Source organism: Eleginops maclovinus, chromosome 5 (genome assembly GCF_036324505.1).
Source record: "Eleginops maclovinus isolate JMC-PN-2008 ecotype Puerto Natales chromosome 5, JC_Emac_rtc_rv5, whole genome shotgun sequence".
NCBI lineage: Eukaryota > Metazoa > Chordata > Actinopteri > Perciformes > Eleginopidae > Eleginops > Eleginops maclovinus.
In genome coordinates, this window is record NC_086353.1 from 27,995,329 (window position 1) to 28,019,297 (window position 23,969).

The 23,969-nt window shown below is 43.9% G+C and overlaps 2 protein-coding genes across 6 annotated transcripts in view; both read right to left on the bottom strand.

The window, feature by feature from the left end:
• Positions 1-764: 764 nt before the first annotated feature.
• hpgd (15-hydroxyprostaglandin dehydrogenase) lies at positions 765-11,248 on the bottom strand. Of its 2 annotated transcripts, none has more exons than XM_063884026.1 (7): positions 10,983-11,248; positions 10,011-10,134; positions 8,555-8,661; positions 6,329-6,425; positions 2,834-2,910; positions 2,542-2,705; positions 765-1,646 (listed from the first exon to the last, which is right to left on the bottom strand). In XM_063884026.1, the coding sequence occupies exons 1-7, from the start codon at positions 11,073-11,075 to the stop codon at positions 1,628-1,630; spliced, it is 681 nt and encodes a 226-aa protein (XP_063740096.1). In that variant the 5' UTR covers positions 11,076-11,248; the 3' UTR covers positions 765-1,627. The 2 variants fall into 2 exon arrangements, with proteins under 2 accessions (XP_063740096.1, XP_063740095.1); XM_063884025.1 differs by having other exon boundaries at positions 765-1,234; positions 10,983-11,245.
• Positions 11,249-14,249: 3,001 nt separating this feature from the next.
• Positions 14,250-23,969, bottom strand: part of glra3 (glycine receptor, alpha 3) — a 68,923-nt gene continuing 59,203 nt past the window's right edge. The window contains exons 6-12 of one of the 4 annotated variants that reach the window (XR_010165772.1): positions 22,987-23,124; positions 22,354-22,568; positions 19,806-19,958; positions 19,037-19,159; positions 18,244-18,582; positions 16,765-16,860; positions 14,250-16,682 (exon numbers count right to left, since the gene is read on the bottom strand). Coding sequence is in view for 2 of the 4 variants with exons in the window: in XM_063882718.1 (XP_063738788.1) it covers positions 18,271-18,582; positions 19,037-19,159; positions 19,806-19,958; positions 22,354-22,568; positions 22,987-23,124 (941 nt within the window). In the remaining 2 variants the exon portion in view is untranslated. Of the gene's footprint in view, positions 18,583-19,036; positions 19,160-19,805; positions 19,959-22,353; positions 22,569-22,986; positions 23,125-23,969 lie in introns of all 4 variants that reach the window. The other 3 variants (XR_010165771.1, XM_063882718.1, XM_063882719.1) reach the window with 3 other exon arrangements.

Below are 23,969 nucleotides of genomic sequence, written 5' to 3' on the forward strand. Positions count from 1 at the left end.
TTTTTGTACATTTGTATATTTCATTTTACTTTATTTTTACTTTATTTTTTAGGTCTAATTATTTGTATGTGTTTTGCTTTTCTTTGTATTTCGCTGCTGCAATGCAAAAATTTCCCAGTTTGGGATAAATAAAGTACTTCTGATTCTGATGATTCTGATTCAGCATCAGACTCATCCCTCCTCGGCACAGCACTAAGCCCCTCGGACCCTCCCCGGTAGCATCAGGCTTAATAATCAAGGCTTGACCCCCTCATAACAACTCATACGCACTCCTCAACCTGCACCTGTTCCTATGACTGCTCCATAAGGTAGATAGTTGGCTACGCAATTCCATATCGACGTGTATTTACACTCACCGCCCACTTCATGTGCCACACCTTGCTAGTACCGGGTTGAACCCCCTTTTGCCTTCAGACCTGCCTAAGGGGCCCAAAGTATGCCAACAAAACACCCCTCATCCCATTACACCCCCACCACCACCCTGAACCTCTGAAAGTCAGGATGGATCCATGCTTTCAGTCTGTTTACGCCCCATTCTGACCCTACAGTCCGAATGTCGCAGCAGAAATTGAGACTCATCAGACCAGGCTACAGTTGTTTGTGTGTGTGTGTGTGTGTGTGTGTGTGTGTGTGTGTGTGTGTGTGTGTGTGTGTGTGTGTGTGTGTGTGTGTGTGTGTGTGTGTGTGTGTGTGTGTGTGTGTGTGTGTGTGTGTGTGAAGATGAAACCCTATTTTCTGCAGTGTGGAAATATTCAACAGATATATTTCATTTGTATCATTTATTATTGACACACTGTAATAAAAATATAAATTACAAAAAGATTGCCATTATTAACATTTCACAATATAAAATCAAAGTAACATAAAGTGAGCAGTATTCAGTCACTGTAGACAGACAGCTGCTCTGTCCTCTTCATCTACGCTAAAACTCTGACCAACGCATAAGCTGGGACATCAGATGTGCATCTTGAGACAGATGTGTGACATCTGGAAGAAATCCAAATGAAGGTCAGCACATTCACTGCAAACACATCCAGATCTTTTTGTCATGTTTGAGTGAGTGAGTCCCTTAGGGGACATGGACAAAGAATCAGGGCAGTGCGTCTGGGCTCAGGCAGACATGGGTTCATAGGTGTGGAAGTGGATTCCCTTGGAGCATGTGATCTTCATCACTGCTCCATGCAGACTGGAGTCCATGATCAGCCTCATCATGCCCTCTGCGATCAGAGAAGGCCTGCAGACAAACACAGAGACAACATGAACACACACACACACAAATACACACTGGAAATAATGAGTAACTCGTGACATCGTGAGAGAGAGAGAGAGAGCGAGCTGCACAGTGTAAGAAGGTTCCTGTGGTATGTTCACAGTTGATCAGTAGCTGTTATGAGCCCTCAGATGATTCTCTGCTGGCTCCTGAGGGCAGAGCAGTTCTGACCATGCTGTGCTTCAGTCTCTTAGAAAGGCTCCAAAAGAATACAGGAAGATGAAGTATCATTCAGCTGCCAAATGGACTCTGGGCCACTTGTGTGAAATAAGAATGTAATCAGAAGTCCGTAAGAGACAGGCTGAGTCTTCGAGAGCGTGCATTTCCCTGCAGTTGTTTGGAGAGAATGAATCACCATCAGCTCACAGACACAATCCTAGGAATAAAGAGCACTTCATCAGTGTGCTGAACGTCCTCTGACTAAAACATATTACCCATAATCCATCTCAGAATTCAAAATACTTGTATTCACATTTCTCACATTAAAAACCACAAGGAGTTACATTATACAGTTTATACAAAACCAGAGCTGTGCTGATGCAGTTTCCGTTCTTCAGTTTTTACATGCATACACACCACAGACCATGCACTTCCTCACAACTTCAATAAAAAGAGTTTCACTATCCTGAAAAACAGGAACTGCCATCTGCAAGACACACACATAAGCACCATATCTCCATAAACACATTTATGATCAAAGGGACAAATGTTCTATCGCACAGACTCACAATTTATATTTCAGAAACGTCATTTATGTGTCTGACTTCAACCTGACGGTCCACTGTTAGCTGCCAGCAGAGGATAAACGCTCACATCCTTCACCAAGCTGCTTAAACTGAGCAGATTAATGAGCAGCAACACATCAGCGTGATAACAAAGACCTCAAAAGACAACAATCGCCCATTTTGGGAATAAAACGATTGGACATGTACCTTGTTCTCAGGGGGCCGGTGAGCCACATACTGCAGCCCACCACCAGGGGGCAGTTGACATGTTGTGGGCATGTTCAGTGTGTGTCCTTCAATGACCTGAGCTCCACTCTCATTGACTCATGAGCAAACCAGACATTAATCAAATATTTGTTCTAAATGCCCGGTGCTGATGGGTCATTTTATCAAAACAACCAGGCAAGACTGAAAATGACCAAGACTCCAAGACATTTTAAACCCCTGCTGTCTCAGTAAAAATTCAGTGATTATCATTACACATAAACATACATCAAATATAATGAATAGTTTAACCATCCGAGACACGTGTGTTTGTTAACTTACTGTAAGACTCCGAACTTGCTCATACTTCGTTTGAAATCGTCCTTAAACTTGACGAACTTGCCCATGTTGTCCTCGTGTTCCACTGAGTGCAGCAGAGGAGTGTCCACGAAGGCTGGACACAGGACGTTAATCCGGACGCCGTAATCGCCCTGCAAGGACGCGTCCTGCAATACATGAGGAGCTGCTGTAATAGTAGTTTCATATTACCTGTGTGTGTGTGTGTGTGTGTGTGTGTGTGTGTGTGTGTGTGTGTGTGTGTGTGTGTGTGTGTGTGTGTGTGTGTGTGTCTTACCGCCATAGCTCTAGTGAAGCCAATGACTCCATGTTTAGTGGCAGTGTATACAGGCTGATGAGGGGAGTGCAGGAAGGCTGGATCATACAGAACAGGGAGAGAGAAGAGAAGACATGTCACCAGCAACCAGAGCAGACTCTGCCGGAGGCCCACAGGGGTCCTGACCTCATATTGGTTGTCCCTCCTGGATATCGGAGGGAAAGAGTATTGGAACCATCTGGTTCCCTCAGGATAGCTGGTGCCGGGTGAAGGGAATGATTAGCACTCTTAGGGCCAAAACAATCTCACCCTGTTCTCAAAGTTGAACCGGCTCGCTGGCTGGGAGCCGACGTGGAATGCAAGAAAACAATATGCTCGGAGTATGCTTGACCATGTTTGGACAAGTCTCTGCTTGTAATGGGAATGGGAAGTACACACACACACACACACACACACACACACACACACACACACACACACACACACACACACACACACACACACACACACACACACACACACACACACACACACACACACACACACACACACACAAGATGTTATCGGGGGGAGATAAGTGAAACACGATTCCTATGTGTCGGCTGCTGCTCGAGGCTCCTGTAGATCTGGATGGTGTGTTCTACAATAACCGACAACATCCTCTGGAATGTTATTCGAACATACAGAAACTCAAATTATATGCAGATGAATTTTGTTGAACCAACCTTCATTCTTCACAAAGCCCAGCTTAAGTGCGTCTAATTACTATTATGCATGTATAATTATTATGTCTTTATTGAACAAGGGACATGCAAACAAATTCATTCTTCTCAAATAGAGAAAGGAAGAAATGTGCCAGAGTAAAGATAACATCTAAAAGCTATATGGTGTATTGATAACTCCTTTGGAGTTGAATTTCTATTACATTAAATTAAAAAACAAAACAAGGCGGGGGGGGTGGTAAGCAACTAATGTACATGTCGTCTGCCCAAACACCATGAAGCAGCGGTAACAGCGCCTGCTGCAGCACACCTCAACCGAACATTAAGAGCATCAGTCTGCTGACCTCTGACCTCTCTCTGACGTCTGCCACACTGCTTCACACTGGCTGTTACCCCACAACACTGAGAAATTGTCAGTAGTTTAAAGAATACAATGAAAAAAAAAACTAAAATCATTTAACTCAAAGACATACCTATAAATAATAAAACAAGAGAAAGGGATAATGCTGTGGGCTCTTAATTTGTTCCGCGGCTGTTATGTGTGATCCCACATTAGAATAACTGTTTGATGTGCCTGGCAGAACTGCAGGAAACTCAGCTAGATGAAAGTCAACTTACACCACAAGAACAACCTGCTCCCAGATCTCTATTAGCAGCAAAATGAGATAAAGCAGCGTGCTGTTTACTTCGCCAAATTCAAAAGTTTAGCATTAAGTTACCCCAAGAAGTCCGAGTGCACACTTTCATCCTCCTCATTTCAGGCAGTACACAACCTGCCCAGTTCCAGATGTGACCTGTGAGTACCTGAAACATTTAACAGCTAGAGCCTATTATTTTATTCTCAGGAGTAGACCAAAAAGTGCTAAGCAGGTACGGACGGGTTTATCTCAGCTGATGTCGGCTGCTCGGTTTCTTTCACATCAGCTGTTTGAAGGTACGATTCAAAACTACAGTGCAAGAATATTGATGAGAATTTAAACTTATATTGCTTTTATTTCAAGTCTGAGACATTTTTTCTCCTTCGCGTCGGATTGCAAATGAAATTCAAAAAGTGAAGTGATGTGTGTGGGAGGAGAGGCTCTGCGGTGTGGATGTGATGGATGCTAGCAGCTGGGACGCTCCTGTGCACACAGCCTCTGTCTGTCTGGTTTCACTATTCTGTCATCTCTGGCATTTGATCTTATTTATCTGTGTCTGTGTCTATAGTTTGACAGGCCCAAACTCAAACATCAGAGACAGTAGTGTAGTTCAGAATGCGTACGAGACTAGCTAACAGAAAGGACTACCCAGCCTGATGGTTCAAACCGCAGCTCAGAAACACGAGCTGTGGAGCCACATATTCTGCATGCAGGGCAGCATGAGAGATAAGGACGCTTGACTGCAACGACCACAGACTGATGCGGGCTCGCCTTGATTTCCTGAGCTGCATAAAGATCACATGATCTTTAAGAGTGAAGGGTAACATTCATGAGGAACAGCACACACACACACACACACACACACACACACACACACACACACACACACACACACACACACACACACACACACACACACACACACACACACACACACACACACACACACACACACCACTCAGGATTCCACAGCGGCACACTATGGGACAGATCTTTGAACAAATCAGCATGATGATCCAGGGGGTACAGGTGTGTGTCTGCACCCACACGTGTTACGGTGTGTTTTTCCCCCCAGAACACACACTCTGGGAGAGAGAAGGTCTGTTCTTTTTGAGGTGTCACTGAAGCTTCAAAGTTGATATATTTCAAATGTCTTGCAGACGATTAAAGAACACATAAGTGACTCATATTCTCGACTCTGTAATTTGAGACCTCAAACGGCTCCAGTGCAGCAGGGTCCCAGCTATTGTCTCAGAGAGAAATGAAAGCACATTTTCCTTGCTCCCATCCAACAGGGTCAGGCTCCAGTCATGTTCTCCTTCAGTTTGTCTTCCCCAGAACTCAGGATTACATAATCCACATTTATACTTCCAGTTAAATGGTGTTGTCATTCAGTGATGGTGTTCAGTGAACCTGCAGCAGACCCCAGTGTGAGGAGCACACAGTAGAGCTAGTAGCTGGTGACGAAAGGGACGGACGTTATGTAACACTTCCACATTACACCTGTTTGCTTTTGATTCTTGCAAAGCCAAATTTGGCATTTTAAGTAAGCCAGAGTTCAACTAAAAACTGATGTCATGAGCCCAGGATGGTTGTTTGAATCAATTTATGTGCAAAGGCTAGCAAAACTTTAAAGAAAGCATTTTTGCATTAAATATCCTTTCAAAAGGATGTAAGAATCAGAGACAGACAGTATGTGACAGTAGAACGCTCTCAGAGGGAGCTGTGTGAAATGAACAGACCTCTGCTGCAGAATCAGAACACACCTGAACCTACTGGTGAGATGCACTGTGCGTAAAGCAGGCAGCAGGATTTAAAAAAGGAACAATAAGTGGATTCAAAAGACGATATGTCCGTTTCGCCTGCATTGAAAATGCCAGTGTGAGGCTAATGGACTTTAAAATAAGAAAGGACAGTCCACTAGTACACACTGGTTTGTGGACCACCGTTTTGAAGCCTTGAATTTGGTATTTTAGTGTAAAGTAACAGGGGTGTGTGCGAGTGTGTGTGTGTGTGTGTGTGTGTGTGTGTGTGTGTGTGTGTGTGTGTGTGTGTGTGTGTGTGTGTGTGTGTGTGTGTGTGTGTGTGTGTGTGTGTGTGTGTGTGTGTGTGTGTGTGTGTGTGTGTGTGTATGTGAGTGTGTGTGCGTGTGTTACCTGCCATAGAGGATACATTAATGATGATGCCTCCTTCCTTGCCGTACTCTTTACTCATGTGCTCCAGTGCCAAATAGGTCCCTTTAATCACAGAGGTCTGCAGAGAAAAGAGGAGACAACATTTTACATGCACGTGTCGCCCATTGCAGGAACCAGGTCATGTGACCATGTGATCGGGAAAGATATTCCTGCTGGAGTGTTTGCTCCGCTCTCTGTAAGCTTCATGTTGTGGAAACCAGACTGTAGATGTACACTTAATGAATGTTTGCATGTTTCATTTCTGAAAGCAGAGAATAATAAAATATGTCGGCATAGCTATTTCAGGCCACTCAAGGCTCCTTTTCAGTGGGGGGGGGGGGGGGGGTTCCCAATCTAGCTATCAGGTTTCTCATAAACTGTATAAGTGTGTCTGGGTTTCAGAAATTCGGATGTCCTGGTTACACATTCCCAAGATACTTCAAAAACCTGATAAAAAAGCGACTTATCTGAGGACTAAAATGAGGAGCACTGATCTGGGCATCATATAACCAGACGCTCACACGAGACAGATGGAATATGAGATAGAGCCCGGAGGTTTCCTCTCACAGTGCAGACCTTTAGATCCACACTTTTAGTCATCGTGTTACAAACTTTTTCGCTGGATAATATTTCTTACATTTTCAGAGATAGTGTCTGTATTCCGGCTGGCTGTGCTGTTTCCAGAGGGGGGAAGTAACTAAGTACATTTATTCAAATACTGTACTTAAGTACAATTTTGAGATACTTCTACTTTACTGAAGTGTTTACATGTTATGCTATTTTGTACTTCCACTCCACTACAACTCAGAGGTAAATGGTGTACTTTTACTCCACTACCTTTATTTAATCCCTTTAGTTTCTTTACAGATCTGTATTAATGATGGTAAATATAATCAGCCCTTAAATCAGACTTTAGTTCACCTGCAGTGAATCCAGCAGCTACCCTGCAGTATACAGAGCCATTCAAACTAGCTGCACCTTTACCAGCTCTGAGAACACTTTAATGATCAATAATTATAAAACATATCAGAGATATTATTCTGAAATGGACCAATCAAACAATGACTACTTTTACTGTCGCTACTTTAAGTACATTTAGAGGAGAGTACTTTCTACTTTCACTGGAGGAACATTTAGAATGCAGGACTTTTACTGTGACAGAGTATTCCTACACTCTGGTACTTCTACTTTACTTAAGTACAAGATCTGAGTACTTGTACTTTACTCAAGTACAAGATCTGAGTACTTCTACTTTTACTCAAGCACAAGATCTGAGTACTTCTACTTAACTCAAGTACAAGATCTGAGTACTTCTACTTTTACTCAAGAACAAGATCTGAGTACTTCTACTTTTACTCAAGTACAAGATCTGAGTACTTCTACTTTTGCCCTCACAATGCAGAGCTGCAGGCTCGGAGAAAAGAAAAGAGAAAGACAGGAGTGCGCGCAGGCCAAAGCAACAGAAGGTAACTTTCTCTGGGTCTGCTGCTTGAACCCCGAGAAGTTGAGAGACTCATGGCAGAGTGTTACATATTGGATTTGCGGTCAGCCTTTACTGCACCTTTTATAAGTGGTCAGGAGCCTTAAGGGCCGACACAACTGTTATACCACACCCCCTTCACTGCAGGTACAATGAGTTTAAAATGCCTAGCCATACTTTAGCTGTTATTTTGGTGAAAGTAACTCAAAGTAACGCAAAAGTAGTGTAACGCATTACAGTTCAGAGACAGTAATAATGTAATGTAACTTAGTACATTAAAAAGACAGTAGTGGAAGTCAGGGGGGGGGGGGGGGGGGTCCTCAGTGCTCCAGTGGATCCTCTGCTGTTTGCCTTGAGTCATGGGGTTATCAGAGTGCATGGAGCTGACTTGGTTTTTCCACTGCCTGCTGAGATTCTACTGAGTAGAGACATGGTTGTTTGGGGGGTGCTGATCACTCTGGGGGGGCTGAACTGGGTTTTTAGGGACAAGGGTTTTATACAATCATCAGTATCGCATGATGTCTGTGTTTTTCATGGTGCAAGGCTGGCACTACAGACATGTTTCTATCCTCTGCTGGGGGGGTTTGCCTCAGGTTTACTGATTGGTTTCTACTTTAAATATGTTACTTACTCTCTTGCACTCGAAGGAGGGTCTTGAGGGCCACAGACAGCCTTACACATACACAGATGGAGGGCTGAACACAGAGGCCTTCTTCTCTTCCTCTTACCAGGTTCACCTGTATGGTCTTCTCCCAGTTCTTTTCGTTGTTGATGCCGGCGTTGTTGATAACGATGTCCAGACGGCCAAACTGCTCCACGGTGCTCTGGAAGGCATCTGACACACAAACAACAAAAAACAAACAACAGACAACAAATATCAGCTCCAGACCTGATCCCATCCAAGCATCACACATCCTCCCAAACAGTGTTCTGTAAAACATCAGTTACCCCCACTACAGGACCGCCTCGTCAGGACCAGACACATGTGAAGGTTACCCAACTTCTAATGTATGAAAGACCCATGGAGGGGGCCCTTCACTGCAGAGGTCAGGGGCCCTGTTTTGTTCCTCGTATATGATGCCGAACTGAATGAAGACATGTTGGTTTAATATCCACAGAGGTGAGACACAGACTGTGTGGATGAGGGGATAAACATTGTGTGTGTATGTGTGTGTGTGTGTGTGTGTGTGTGTGTGTGTGTGTGTGTGTGTGTGTGTGTGTGTGTGTGTGTGTGTGTGTGTGTGTGTGTGTGTGTGTGTGTGTGTGTGTGTGTGTGTGTGTGTGTAGTTTATTCCTCCATCAGCATAGACGTGGTTTGATAAACAGAAAGCTGAGGTGGTTAAACCTGCATGTGTCATCACCTGCTGCATTCCACACACACCCCGCAATTACCACACGCACGCACGCACGCACACACACACACGCACACACACACACACACACACACACACACACACACACACACACACACACATACACACACACACACACACACACACACACACACACACACACACACACACACACACACACACACACACACACACACACACACACACACACACACTGTGTCCACATCAACAGCCGTTAGCCTGCGGGATTAGCTTTTTCAGGAACAGACAATGAAACCTTGTTCCTCACTCTCTCACTCACACACTTTCATTATCTTCTTTTTCTCTTTCTTACTCAGACACGCCCACACACACACACACACACACACACACACACACACACACACACACACACACACACACACACACACACACACACACACACACACACACACACGCCCACACACACACACACACACACACACACACACACACACACACACACACACACACACACACACACACACACACACACACCCAGCAGCACTGACACCCACAGAACAGGAGAAGGTGAGTGAGGAGCAACCCTCTGTACACATAGAGCGTAAAGTGTGTTCACAGCAGTAAACATGAACATCATGTGACTGCAGCCTGCTGGAGGCACACACCTGAGTGAGCACACCTGCTGACTGCAGCTGTCCCCTCAGAGCGCATACCTCCACAGGAAACGTGTTCTGAAGCTGTTCGACCGCCTGCAGGCTGCAGGACGGCTCAGGATGAGTGGCTCTCAGTACTCAACCTGTTAGAGTGTATCTCTGGAAGTTTGGGTGATGTCAGGGCAGTGTTGTGTTACCTCTCAGTGTGTCTCCATTGGACACATCACAGGGAATAAAGATGCAGTGTCCCTCTCCGAACTCGGCGTCCAGCTGTGCCTTGCTCTCCTCTCCACATGTCTTGTTCAGGTCCACCACAGCCACCTGCAGGAGCACTCTGTTAGTCACACGGAGCTGCTTAGAGTTCAAAGACACCAGAGGTTGAGGAAGTAAGAAGCACGATAAAGGACGTCGCACAGTGGACGGCTCACTTCTGCAAACTCTGCTGTGTGAGGTCTGTGGTTAGACACGTGTGAGCCTAGAGGACACAAATAGCCGGCAGCCGACACAGTGTGACGGACGTTCTCAGAAACAGATGAACTTCTTTTAAAGCCCTTTTGCAACGCAAAGTGTTGGTTTAACTCCCAGTCACAACGCCACTTGCTCATCTACACACAAAACAACACAATAAACACAATTTAATGCAGTGTATAATGTAACCTGATATTCTATTATTTCAGACTCATCGTCGCAGGCTGTGTTTCAACACGCTGACCTATTAAAGAAGGACAACAGTCAGTTTTGAAGCAGAAAGTCCAGCAGTCAAAAAGGTTGTTTATCTGGAGAGGACAGAAGTCAGCTCTGCAAACTGATCGGATGAAGTGAAACTTTTAGAATAATAGTAAAGATTCATATCTCACACTGCATTGTAACTTTTATTCATGTATATTATACCTTATGTTTATTTTATTATCTTTGTTTTGTCATGTGTTTCTGCTGCAGTATTTCTAAATGTTCTAAATGTCTTTCATTTTTGTAAAGCACTTTGAATTGTCTTGTGTTGAAAGGTGCTCTATAAATACGCTTGCCTTACAGTCAAAATAAACATCATTAGACAAAATGTTTCTTAAAGCTTCCAAAGGGCTGAACATCTGATTAAAGTGTGAAGAGTGTGACTGAGCAGAGTGTGTTCTCTGAGCTTCAGTCCATTTCTAGAGCGGCGACACACTGACCTTGGCTGAGCTCTGCAGCAGGGACTGAACCACGGCTCTCCCGATGCCCTGAGCCCCCCCGGTCACCAGAGCCACCTTCCCTGTCAGAGGCATGATCCAGCAGTCCTTCACTCTTCGTCTTCCTCCCTCTGTCTCTCACTCACCTCCCCCTCTGTTCTTGCTCTGCTTTCTGTCTTTCTTAAAGCTCTTCTCTTCTTCTGTCCTTCTCAGTGTGTGCATGCACAGGCTTTCTCACCCTTGTGTGTGTTTTCTCTCTCTTAGCTGGGCTGTTATCCCTCCCTCCCTCCCCCCCCCCCCCCCCCCCCCCCCCCCTCTGCTTATCAGTCTATACAAACAGTGCTCTGTGTGTGAGGGAGAGTGAGAGAGGCTAAGTAAACTCTGTGGGATAATAATTACAGCTTCCTGCAGCTTGTTGTACCTGTCCTCCTGCTCCTCCTCCTGCTCCTGCAGCTCCTCCCTGCCTCTCCTGTTTCACCTGAGCTCTACACGCCACTGTTTATACAAGAATATGTTTGCTGACATGAAAAAGAGAACCTGGAACCGCTGTAAGTCTCTCTCTTTGTGAGGTTTCTGTAATTGCTGTTACACAACATGCAACACGCTTCAGTCACACAGAGGTTCAGGTCTCTGCATGTTCGCTCTGTACTGAGACTCATGGGACCAAACAGAGCTGGAAAGACAGACGCTGTGGTGAAAATCTGATTCAGATTCGGGAACATCCTTACACATCCCTCCTCATCCTTCACACCCTTCCTTCCCTCCTCATCCTTATCTTACATCCTTCCTGCTTTTTGGGCAGGATTCTGAAGATGCCCCCCCCCCCCTTCAGCGAGTCATCGCTAATAAGGTTCCAAATGGCAGAGCCCCTCTTATGATATTATTCCATACAGTTTATACATGTTCTATCCTCCGCAGAACCAAGAAGGAAGCGCAGGGTGTGTGTCTCTTTCTCAAACACACATTTTCCAGACGCTGCTGTCGAACTGGAACACTGCTGCTGGCAAACGTGCACTCACACATTACTCAAGGTTCAAGGGTTTTTATTATCATATGCACAGTAGCTACAGTTATGTCAATGAAAATCTGAGGTCCCGAGCTCCTCTAACAGTGCAACATATTATAAAAGGACATAGGACAAAATAATAATACAATAAAAATAGAACTGATTAATAAAACTAAACAGTAGTGCAACATGAGCAGTGAATAGAATATAAATATATATATATATATATATATAAATATATATACTATCATTATTATAAACTGTAGGCCTGGAGGAAATACAACAATACAAACCACAGCCATAATTATAATATATAATATTCTAATATGATTTTCTTAAGGGGGGCTGCAGGAGAGCACTCACCCCCTCCCACCACAACATTTTGGATTGGGTTTTATTTATTTCATAAGAATGCAACTTTAGAACTTCAGCAGCATTGAAAGATGATTGACAGCTGCTGTGTCAGCCTGTCAAAGCTCTTAGATGTTCTTCCTTGTTTGGAGCCTTTGATTTACTGACTGTTGTCAGGATGCAGGGAGTGTCAACAAATCCTTTTGAAACCAGATTACTTTGCTTTGAAAATCACAAGCCAACAATTTACAAAAATAATGTTATGTTTTATCCATTAATAGCAACACGGGTCACATTCCAACACGTACTGCACTACATGAATCACCAAGCCTCTACTCCCAGGGTGCACTTCCCAATGTTGCTTTCCAATCATTTTTTCTTGCAGCACTTCTGGATAGTTAACTCACACTAGGCTCATACTAGTCCTAACCTCCTTTTTTAATGCGTTAGAAAATAGAAATTGATGTGAAAGCAAATTCAAAAGTGAGTCTGTGTTAGCTGGAGCATTAATGTTAGAGCAGCAGAGCACACACATTACCCCACACACTGATCCTCTGCACATACCATGTGTACAAAGCTAGTTAGCCAGGCATGCTAACTAGCTGCAGCTTAGCTGATCTCGAGAGACTGGCATTGGGACAGATTTCTGTATGGAAAGGTTCTGGTTTCCATCGTAGTCCTGGGGTGTTGACCAGCTGCACAGTCCGTGTAGAGCAGAGCATTCCTGCATACACTATTCATTTACACTTTAATAACACTGAGGTATCTAACAGTTTCAGACTCGTTGACTTGGCCAATCACAGTTCAATTAATGTGGAGGCCAATCACATTACAGGGATGGTAAAGTAAAGTAGAAGTACTCAGATCTTGTACTTGAGTAAAAGTAGAAGTACTCAGATCGTGTACTTGAGTAAAGTAGAAGTACTCAGATCTTGTACTTGAGTAAAAGCAGAAGTACTCAGATCTTGTACTTGAGTAAAGTAGAAGTACTCAGATCTTGTACTTGAGTAAAAGTATAAGTACTCAGATCTTGTACTTGAGTAAAGTAGAAGTACTCAGATCTTGTACTTGAGTAAAGTATAAGTACTCAGGTCTTGTACTTGAGTAAAAGCAGAAGTACTCGGGTCTTGTACTTGAGTAAAGTAGAAGTACTCAGATCTTGTACTTGAGTAAAGTAGAAGTACTCAGATCTTGTACTTGAGTAAAGTAGAAGTACTCAGATCTTGTACTTGAGTAAAAGTAGAAGTACTCAGATCTTGTACTTGAGTAAAAGTAGAAGTACTCAGATCTTGTACTTGAGTAAAAGTAGAAGTACTCAGATCTTGTACTTGAGTAATAGTAGAAGTACTCAGGTCTTGTACTTGAGTAAAAGTAGAAGTAGTCAGATCTTGTACTTGAGTAAAGTAGAAGTACCAGAGTGTAGGAATACTCTGTCACAGTAAAAGTATTCTAAATGTTCCTCCAGTGAAAGTAGAAAGTATTCTCATCTAAATGTACTTAAAGTAGCGACAGTAAAAGTAGTCATTGTTTGATTGGTCCATTTCAGAATAATATCTCTGATATGTTTTATAATTATTGATCATTAAAGTGTTCTCAGAGCTGGTAAAGGTGCAGCTAGTTTGAATGGCTTTGTATACTGCAGGGTAGCTGCTGGATTTACTCCAGGTGAACTACAGTCTGATTTAAGGGCTGATTATATTTACCATCATTAATCCAGATCTGTAAAGAAACTAAAGGGATTAAATAAAGGTAGTGGAATAAAAGTACACCACTTACCTCTGAATTGTAGAGAAATGTCCTGCTGGACCCGCTGTCCCACCCACTCCGCCATGAGACAACTGATCCATGCAACGTATTAACAGTGAGGGATGCATACAGGAACGACACAGACAGTCCACTTTAAGAAGTGGTTACCAAGTTTATTTTAATCAAAATACAATGGAATGAAATAGAACTATGTAAAATATGCACAAATTATTTTACAAAAGTAGCGTGAGCTCTCGCCTCTGTGCTCTTGTTGTCTACCATTAAACCCAGAAGCATCACAGCGATACACAGGCAGCCAGCATGTAATGACTTATTGGATGTTTGCAAAGGTTTAATTCTGACAGAAAACTTACAACAACAAAAGACATTTTGTTAAAAATCAGTTTGAAATCCACCTCTCACATGAAAGTCCTGAGAGCCTCGTGCTGAGGGGCCTGTCATGGCAGACCTCATTACACTAAATACTCTCCACAAATCCACACACTTTCACAACGATACAAGCATAAACACAACTCACGTTCAATTCTAAAGCCATGTCACACCCTGTGAAATGTGATACTTTCTTCCCACAGCTGAGTGAGATGTCTGGCTCCAGCACTTCACTGCCTTTTTAAAAACAGAAGGAAAGCATCTCCCCCCAAACAGGTGCAAAACACTAAATCAGACTCACTGTCCACAACGACTGATATAATATTAAATATAATTCAAAATGTTTCTTTTTATAGAAAACTAGTAATCTTTGAATTACAGCATACATGTTCAGTGACTTTGTTTCCTGTGTCAGAGTGCGGTCAGTGATTGACAGGTCTGCAGGAAGCATCAGAGCCTGTTAGAGAGGATGTGTGTGTGACATCAGAGTCCGCGAGGCCCCTGGGAAACATGGTTTCTCTTCTTCTGCTTTATTAGAACTATCTACAGGTTCACGAGGCACGAGCTGCCACCACCAGAGCGTGTTCTCCTGCCAGGCACAAACTGATTTGTATCTATTTAAAACTATACAAATTATTTATACAGAAATGTCTCAATGAAGGAAAACAGCAAGAAGTTGTTTTCATTGAAATGATGCAAATGTTTGTGTGGGAAGCTCTGCTTGCCTGGGAACAGTCAATCATTTATCTCTAACATGTTGTCTGTCAGTCCTTTTGGGAGAATCCAGGTGTGCTTTACAAAAATGATAACCACTTTAAAAGATGCTGTAGCAATATATGCTGCTTCATCGTGTTAAATGACACTAACTCTCTAGACAGTGAACATTATGCCTGCTTTTGTTCTTTGAAATGTTAATATTGCATGATGACTGACTTTCAGGAAGATGGAGCAGGACATAAACAATATAACACCCTAGTTCGGTTTTGAAAACATCAGTAATGATGAGTGCATGTGAAATAGTAAATAAGTTAAATCATGCAAAAACACCAGAATACTCCTTTAGAGTTCTGAGTTCAGTCCCAGAGGAACCTCTGCTCCCTGATCTGCAGGTCCAGCCCTCTGTTCAACAGCCCTCAGGTCTGTGAGGGCTTCAGGGACATGCAGACCTGGATCATGCACACTATGCAAAAGGAACCCAATGCGTGACTGTAATTACTTCTGTCACGCAGGAGGAGTTTCAATGATGCATACAGGACTGTGTGGCATATCTTAGCCGACACGTTTTGAATGCTTCACTACAGCCTGCACATCGCTGAATGGAGGCAGTGAACATGCTCCATGGATTTCCCTAAAGAACATCAACTGTCTCTACAAGAAAAGCTGACCTTCACCGTCTCATCATCACGATCTCCAGCAAGTACCACACTCTGCAGTCCCTGAACAGCTACAGTTCTACAGTGTGCTAGAGAGAGCTGGCAGGAAAGGTGATGGTTTGTAGGAAATGGGCTCACTAATGTGTGTGGAATCGATGTAAAGCACTCATGGCTTCCTCATTAGAATCCAGAAGCCCAGAGCGCTGAGCAGAGCCTCCACTCTCCAACACCAGCCGTTGGAGTTGCAGTATGGGCTGATGTTAACAGCTGACAGGAATTAAAGTCAGAGCCAAGTTGTTTCCTAGAAACACAATGAAATTCCAAGAAAGAGTGTGTACTCTGAGGTCAACATTTCAAAAAGCAACAATAGTTTGGCAACAGACTCGATCAGATTGTATAACAGCAGAGAGATTGTATACAAGTTATTTTCAATCCCACCAATAGCAGACCCATATTGACTTTTGTGGGACACTTTGCACCCCAAACTCACATGTCCTTCCTCATGCTAACATTTCCTGCACTGCCCTTTACACAGGTTTCTACGCTGGCACATGGAATATTCTTCGTGTTAAATGAGGTCAGTTTAATGAACACATCTTTAGAGTCACATTCTTTAGCCTGTCTCTCTCAGGGACTCTGAACAGGTTGGAAACTCTGAAGGGCTTTGAAGAAGCTGTGTGTGATACGAGTGAGAACTGGAAACACAGGAGTGGCAGCAGCAGTCAGCACTCCCCCGTCTGATAGCATGAATACATGTGCAGTGTGGCTCTGATGGTTGCAGCTGTGTGTGAGGCTGCTGAGAGATTCAGGTGAGGCTGAACGTGAGGGGCCGCTGAGCTGTAAGACACAAGTGGACAAAAAAGTGTGTAACTCGTGTGTGTGTGTGTGTGTGTGCGCTCTTGCTGTTCCTTATGCTCACATTTCTTGGAGGAGTCTTCTCTATCTGCACTCGTTTTCACAGCTGATCCTTGTGATTGTCATGCTTGTGATCTTCCATATCTGGAGCTTGGGTTTGCTGTGTGAAGGAGCACAGGAGTCATGTCCTCTCTCAGGGGGTTTTGGTCTCTGGCACAGTGTTTGAGGTATCAGTAATAACGTCAGAATAAAGAAGTGGACATTTGATAAAAACATATACACTAACATGAGTTCAGGAAGCATCTTCAGGTCAAACACTTAGTTGTACTCTTAAACGGGAAGTGAGGTTTTGGTGTAGAGTAAAAACACTGCCTGTTGATCAGCATCAGAAAGCTAAAGGAAACTTTCATCCAAACAACTCCTGAATAAAAACACTTTGTATTCTTTGATTCTTTTACGTTCTTCTACGTGAAGCTGCCGATAGTTCCATGTATATGTATAGGCTGGTCACGTTGTCTTTTTGATGATTTGTCTTAAGGCTTAGTAGAGACCAGTTTTATTACCTGGTGTGTGTAGCTTCTGATCACACTTCACACCTCTGAAAGCATAAGCCACTGTGTGAAATGCTGCAAGTGTGCAAGCCAACACACACATGAAATCTGATACAGGACCCTGTGAGAACTGACTCAGAAATGTGTGGAGAATGCCACTGAATGCAAATGTACACTTTGTATTGAAAGTAACATTTGAATGATATTTATCAGTTCTCCACTGTTTTCCAAGTGGCCACACGCATCCTTTCCTCCAGTCACACAGCTGCACTACATGTCCTTACTATTTCTATAAATACACACGTTTTACCATTCCATAAACAAGAGGCATGGCAAAGAGCGGCAAACACTGGGTGCTCAGGAAGAATCCCACCTGCTGGAACCTGAAGACAGGTGCTGAAGGATGAGGATCTGTTTTAAAAAGGACCAGCTATACCATGTCCCATAATGCTGGTTTAAGGCTCTCTGTTTGTACCCCACTGTCACATGATTTCTAGTTAGTTTTTTTGCCACCTCATCACTCATTCATCAGTGCATGAATTCTTCGCCTCTTGCTTATTTTCAATTCTTCCGTTCCTCTGCAGTTTGCTGATGTGGACATGATTGGAGAGGATTGTGAGTGAGTTAGGTTGGGCGATAGATTGAACTTGTGAATTTAAACTGGCTCTTTTTTTTTAGTACCTTGGTGTAACATTAAGCTGTCTTTGGCTCTTTCTGCTGTAATAATGCAAATTTTCCCTCTGTGGGACTATTAAAGGTATTCTGATTCTGATATTCAGACAGGGGGGATCAGGTTTTCTCTCAGTCAGTTTGAGCACACTGGACAGCTGGTATACGTTTTACTGCCTCACAATAAGGACGTTCAGAAGTCGTACTGAATGGTTGTCAAGGTCAGGGTTAAGGAACAGGGAATAAAAGGTAGTTAACAATGTGTCCTCATATGCATAGAGGTACAAGGATGTGTGTGTGAGTGTGTGTGTGAGCACACATACTGTTTATTTATAATCTCTGCCCTTTCCTTATCTCTTATGTACATCTTCGCGCCGCAGGATCTTATAAAGGACCCAGTAGAATATGTTGAAGAAGAGGAAGGCCAGAGGGAAGCCGGCCCTCGACACCGTGTCAATCTTCTTGGCTCTGTCGATGAATAACTTCCTCATCTCTTCAATGCTTCTGCTCCCTCCACCTGCTGCGGCTCCAGGTGGATTCTGGGTAGGGTTTGCCGTGGCTGCGGGGGTGTTCAATGCAGTCACAGTGTTGTTGGTGCTGGACTTCACGCCCTTGCTGTTGCTTGGAGTGGAGGTCAGTCTGCTCTCATTCACTTCCCCTTCCTGTAGGAGGAGGGTTCCACAGCAGATATTAATACTCACTTCAGGGACCACGGATGGGCCCTTGAGCCAGGCCCTACTAATGGGTTACACTGATCTCCTGCTTTCTGTATGTATGATTCAGGCCCTAAGTCACAATTTAAGCTCTGTATTTGAGACCAGATGGACCCTCATACTGCGGCGGTCTAACTGGAACATTTGATTGCTCAGAAAAATAAATCCCAGAAACTGTGTCTCTTTCCTTAGTTTATAAAAATCATCCCTGAATGTTCTGTCCAGGTCTCCACTACACCAGCAAACTGACCGGGGGGGTGCAACAACACATTGGCTGCAACATGCAAATGAAACATGCTGAAATACATGCAAACACACACACACACACACACACACACACACACACACACACACACACACACACACACACACACACACACACACACACACACACACACATTACCCTGTGGTTGCTGGTGTAGATGTTGCTCATAGATCCATAGGGGGGGTTGGTAGCTTTGAGGCCGTTGTCAGCATTAACATGGTGCAGGGAGTCAGCTAGCTCCTCAGGATCAACTGCACTGCTCTACCAGGACAGCATGCACACCAGTGATCAACACACAGAAACACACAGGAGAAACAAAAGGTCTCGAGACATGGGGGGGGGGGGGGGGGGGCTCCATCATTCAGTCAACCTATCATCTGGTTGTTTACACATGTTACTAATCATTCAGAGTGCTTCATCAAAAGGCTTCCCTCAGTGTTTGGGTGTTTCTTTTTAAACGGCACCTCTTTATACAATGTAACTGTACCACACTTTTCTAACATGTCTGTGTGTCCACTCTGAAACAGATGGAGAGATCTGCAGCTGCCCCTAACTGCTGTAAGCGTGTTGACTGAATGTGGAGTAGATCCTTTCTCAGCATGCAGTGACAGACTCGTCCTTCTGTCAGAGAAACAACACCAGTGAACCAAAGAGCAGTGATATCCATGCAGTATCATGCACTTATACGCTAAGAGAGGCTCAGACGTGCACAGCCTGATGCCCAGACGCGTCATATCTAGTATTGTGCAACAGGGATGGTGTTTGTTTCAACATTACTCAATGACACTTGGTTTTTCATCCTCTCATTAAAGCCAGTAGAAACCTGTAATTGCATGCCGCCACGAGGTGGCAGCATTACGTCCGCTGTGAGAACATCATCACAGTGCATGTGTGTTTTTTTCTCTACCTTGCTCTTGTTTGTCTTGTGAGGCCGTCTGAAGCGCAGCAGCTCTTTATGCTGTCTTGACACAAAGTTGACGGCCGCGTACTCCAACAGTGCAGAGAAGACAAACAGGAGACACACTGCCATCCAGATGTCTATAGCCTTCACATATGAGACCTGCAACACACATACACACATTAAATACGTTACAGACACACGCACTGTTGTTTGTAGTGTCAAAACGATGCTGCTTCATCACTTCATGAAATCATTTCCCATTCAGACATCTGTTATATACTGGAGTGCAAAATTCTGTTCAGCATTGGAAACATGAGAAACCTCCTAGCATCTAAACACACACACACACACACACACACACCCTTGTTGTTGAGGTGTGTGTAGCATGTGAGAGAGAGATGGATGTGCTAATAAGGGTTACATAACACAGTGCTCCATTTATGATCTTTCTCACGCATACAGCAAGATACCAGAGCAGGACTCTGTCACGCTCACCTTACAGATACAGGAAGTGTGTAATCAACACACACTCCCGTACAAAAAGATCCACCAATAAAAATGGAGAAAAATGTCAGGTCTCAGGAGAGGTTATGAATAATTCAGCTCCACACACACGCACACGCACACGCACACGCACACGCACACACACACACACACACACACACACACACACACACACACACACACACACACACACACACAGAGTATATGTTGCACCAAAGGCCTGGGAGTTGTACCCTTTGACCCAGATGAACACAATCTGCCCTCTGGTAACGACAGGAACTGCTCGCAGCTATGCAGTGTGTCTTTTCATGGCGCAGATTCATCAGAATGTAAAAACAATGCTAGAAATGCTCAACAACAAACAGCCCACAGCTAACTGATGCTATTCAGACATAAACATTTCCTGTTACTTCAAACCACTCAGGATGTGCTGACGGTTATATTTATATTACTCTAAATACAGCAAAGAATACACCGTTTCTCTCAACACTGAATTCCCTTTTTCAAAACTCCTCACACAGTAGGAGTATATCTGGACTCATCTGTGGATTCATTTTTCATTGCTTTGATACAAAATTCACTTCATGAACTGTGTATCTTTAAACACATGATACTTGAGGAGACACTCTTTCCTTAAACGTATGATAAACACCTAGAATAACCATGCAACCCTGAGGAACTCCCTATTCCTTGATCACTTGAATGAAAGACCTGCTGGTGATGAAAGGGAGGCAGGTCCAGAAGGTTTTCTGTGTTTGCTAGGACAGGCACAGACCGGTTAACAGTCCATCATAGAATCCTGCCATTTATCTTTTACCTCCATCCCCCGACCCCTATAAAAGAGGCACGACATTACAGAGGAAGATAAGGAATGTTAAACAAGTATTTACCATTTGTGTGTGTGTGTGTATGTGTGTGTGTGTGTATGTGTGTGTGTGTGTGTGTATGTGTGTGTGTGTGTATGTGTGTGTGTGTGTGTGTGTGTGTGTGTGTGTGTGTGTGTGTGTGTGTGTGTGTGTGTGTGTGTGTGTGTGTGTGTGTGTGTGTGTGTGTGTGTGTGTTTGTGTGTGTGTGTGTGTCAGACTGGCCCTATTGTCACAGAATAAGTGATGTCATATGGATTATTATTGTTAAGAAAGATTTCCTCCACTGTTCTGGAGACAGTGGGTGTGGTATGATGTACATATTGGTAAAGCCCCCGAGGCACTGATAACTCTCCCTGATTTATCCCGACCCATCCGTAAACAGACTAAATGCTCATTAATAAAAGAGTGTAGTACCATCCACAGGCCAAATGAAGACACTTGTAAATATGATGAATATGTCAATTAAAATGTGCCTAGCTAACAAATGTAGTGACAGTTCCATGATTATAAAAACAAACACTGTTCATATTTCCGGTCAGTATCTTGATGAATAGACTTTAGCTGCATGCTGGAAATCCCAAAGGAAAAGATGTCTTTAAGTCACTTGAGGTTTTCCCCTTGATTACAGCAGAACAAGATGAACCTTTATTTATCCCCTTAGGGGGAAACTCAGTTTTCACATGCATACATTAACAACACACAGGTAAGTGCACACATGTTTAGTACACACACAGTTTGACACACTATACAGTCTGTGTAGGTTGCACACATGCATCTGGAGAGGTGCCAGAGTGAAGGCTGCCAGTCTCGCCGGCACTAGGGAGCAGTTGGGGGTTTGGTGCCTTGCTCAAGGGCACCTCGGCAGGGCCCAGGAGTTGAACTGGCACCTCTCCAGCTGCCAGTCAACAGTCAGTATTGTTTTGGTCTGAATGGGACGTGAACCGACGACCCTTCGGTTCAAACCCAAGTCCCTACAGACTGAGCCACTGCCGCCCTCACTGTATATCTGTTCTGCCTCACTGCAGGGATCTAGAGCAGAGCCAGAATATCACTGACAAATACACACAGACAGCCATTCAGACTAACATTTATACCTATTGGCCATTTACCCCTAACCTGCATTTGTGGGGACAGAGGGAGGACATTGGGGACACTAATAGAGACAGATGAACAGAATGACAGACCTTAGGCAGTGAGGTCCTGGAGCCGGAGCTCTGTGTGGTCATGGTCAGCACCGTGGTGATGCCCAGAGCCACCCGGGCTGGGGCAGCATCCATGTTGATCCAGAAGGACACCCAGGACAGGATGACAATCAGCAGGGAGGGGATGTACATCTGGATCAGGTAGTAGCCCATTTGACGCTCCAGGTGGAACCGCACTTCAATACAAGTAAATTTACCTGCAACAAAGCAGAGACATGCTAAAATCATATTGGCTTATTTATATTATATAACTTTATGATGCCTTTCTGAAGCTGTGAAGAAAAACAAGCCATTAATGGCTGAATGACCGGTGCACCAACACAGGCTGCACCCACACTCCAGTTTGGATATTCTGGATGTGTTAACAAGACGACTGCAGGTCTTCGGTCTGTAAAATGATTAGACAGCAGTATGGCTCAAACAATTGGTCAGGATTCCTGTTGAGACTGTTTGTCTTCTATATGGTCGGATCATATTAATGGAAAGACAATCTCTGTCTGGAAGTTTCTTCCTTTTGGATTAGATTTGTTGTCTTGGCTTGACCCCAGCAGAAATGAGGCAAGCAATTTACATTGTGTGTGTGTCATGCTGCTGGTGGCAGTGTGTGTGTGTCACCTGTGTTGTAGTGCTTGGTGCAGTATCGGAGGTCTGATTCATCTTTGAGCAGGAACTGTGGCAGTGTCAGGCCTTCAGCCACCTGGACCGGTCCATTCTCCTGCCACTCAAAGATCAAGTCGTTCATGGTGTAGCCGACTGAAAGAGTCAGATCACAGGGCATTCAGTTATCAACAAATAAAACATTGTTCAACACAAAGGTCCTGGAATACAAACTATTTAAGTGATATGTGACTTGATAACAAAGGCTTTAGCTGAATTATTTTCAGTTCCTCTTCAGCAGGTAGTCTCATTGGGGGCTCAGAGCTGGTCCCTCTTTTTATATGTTAGATAGTTGAGCACTCCCCCACATTGTTTAGTCTATGAGAAAATGACCCTGCTTCTTTCTTGATTTATTACATCAGTAAACATTTCCCCAACGAGTTCAGTCACAAAGTTTTCTTCAGTACTGTCAGTCCTGCACAACCCCCACATCTTTCACATTGCACGTTGTAACTGCACATATTCTATTTCATTTGTTCTTGTAGATCCATATTTACACAAAATCTGCTTGATTGCCAAAGCCTTTAATCACTATTTCCCAAACCAATGGTTGACGTCTCTAAATCAGAGTATTGATAGAAGACTACTGAACATAAGCACTGGCATGTACGCAGTAGTGGGGGGGTAAGTGCAGAATGTATTATTCATTGGCCAACAGGGTTTCACATTTCATCTGGAATGTCACAAAATGTATTTCAGTAGAGCTCAAAACCACATTTACAAACCATGTGTTTACAAGTCCAAAAGAACTTTAAAGGACAGCTCACAGCTACAGTGTGTGGGGACATGCTCATTGTGAAGGGACAGGCTCAGTGTGTGGCAGCTAGAAGTCTTGACAGTCTGTTGGTGCCTGCTGTACGGTAAAACCTCCTGATGTTGTTTTGACGCACAGGGGACCGGTATGATCTGCCTTACCCTACTCTGACCACACTGACCCTACT

Coding starts and splice junctions, on each gene's coding strand:
- hpgd (XM_063884025.1), bottom strand. CDS start 11,075: ATGCCTCTGACAGGGAAGGTGGCTCTGGTGACCGGGGGGGCTCAGGGC. Junction 10,135..10,982: donor TGCTGCAGAGCTCAGCCAAG/GTCAGTGTGTCG, acceptor GTGCTCCTGCAG/GTGGCTGTGGTGGACCTGAA. Junction 6,426..8,554: donor AGACCATACAGGTGAACCTG/GTAAGAGGAAGA, acceptor TTTTCTCTGCAG/ACCTCTGTGATTAAAGGGAC.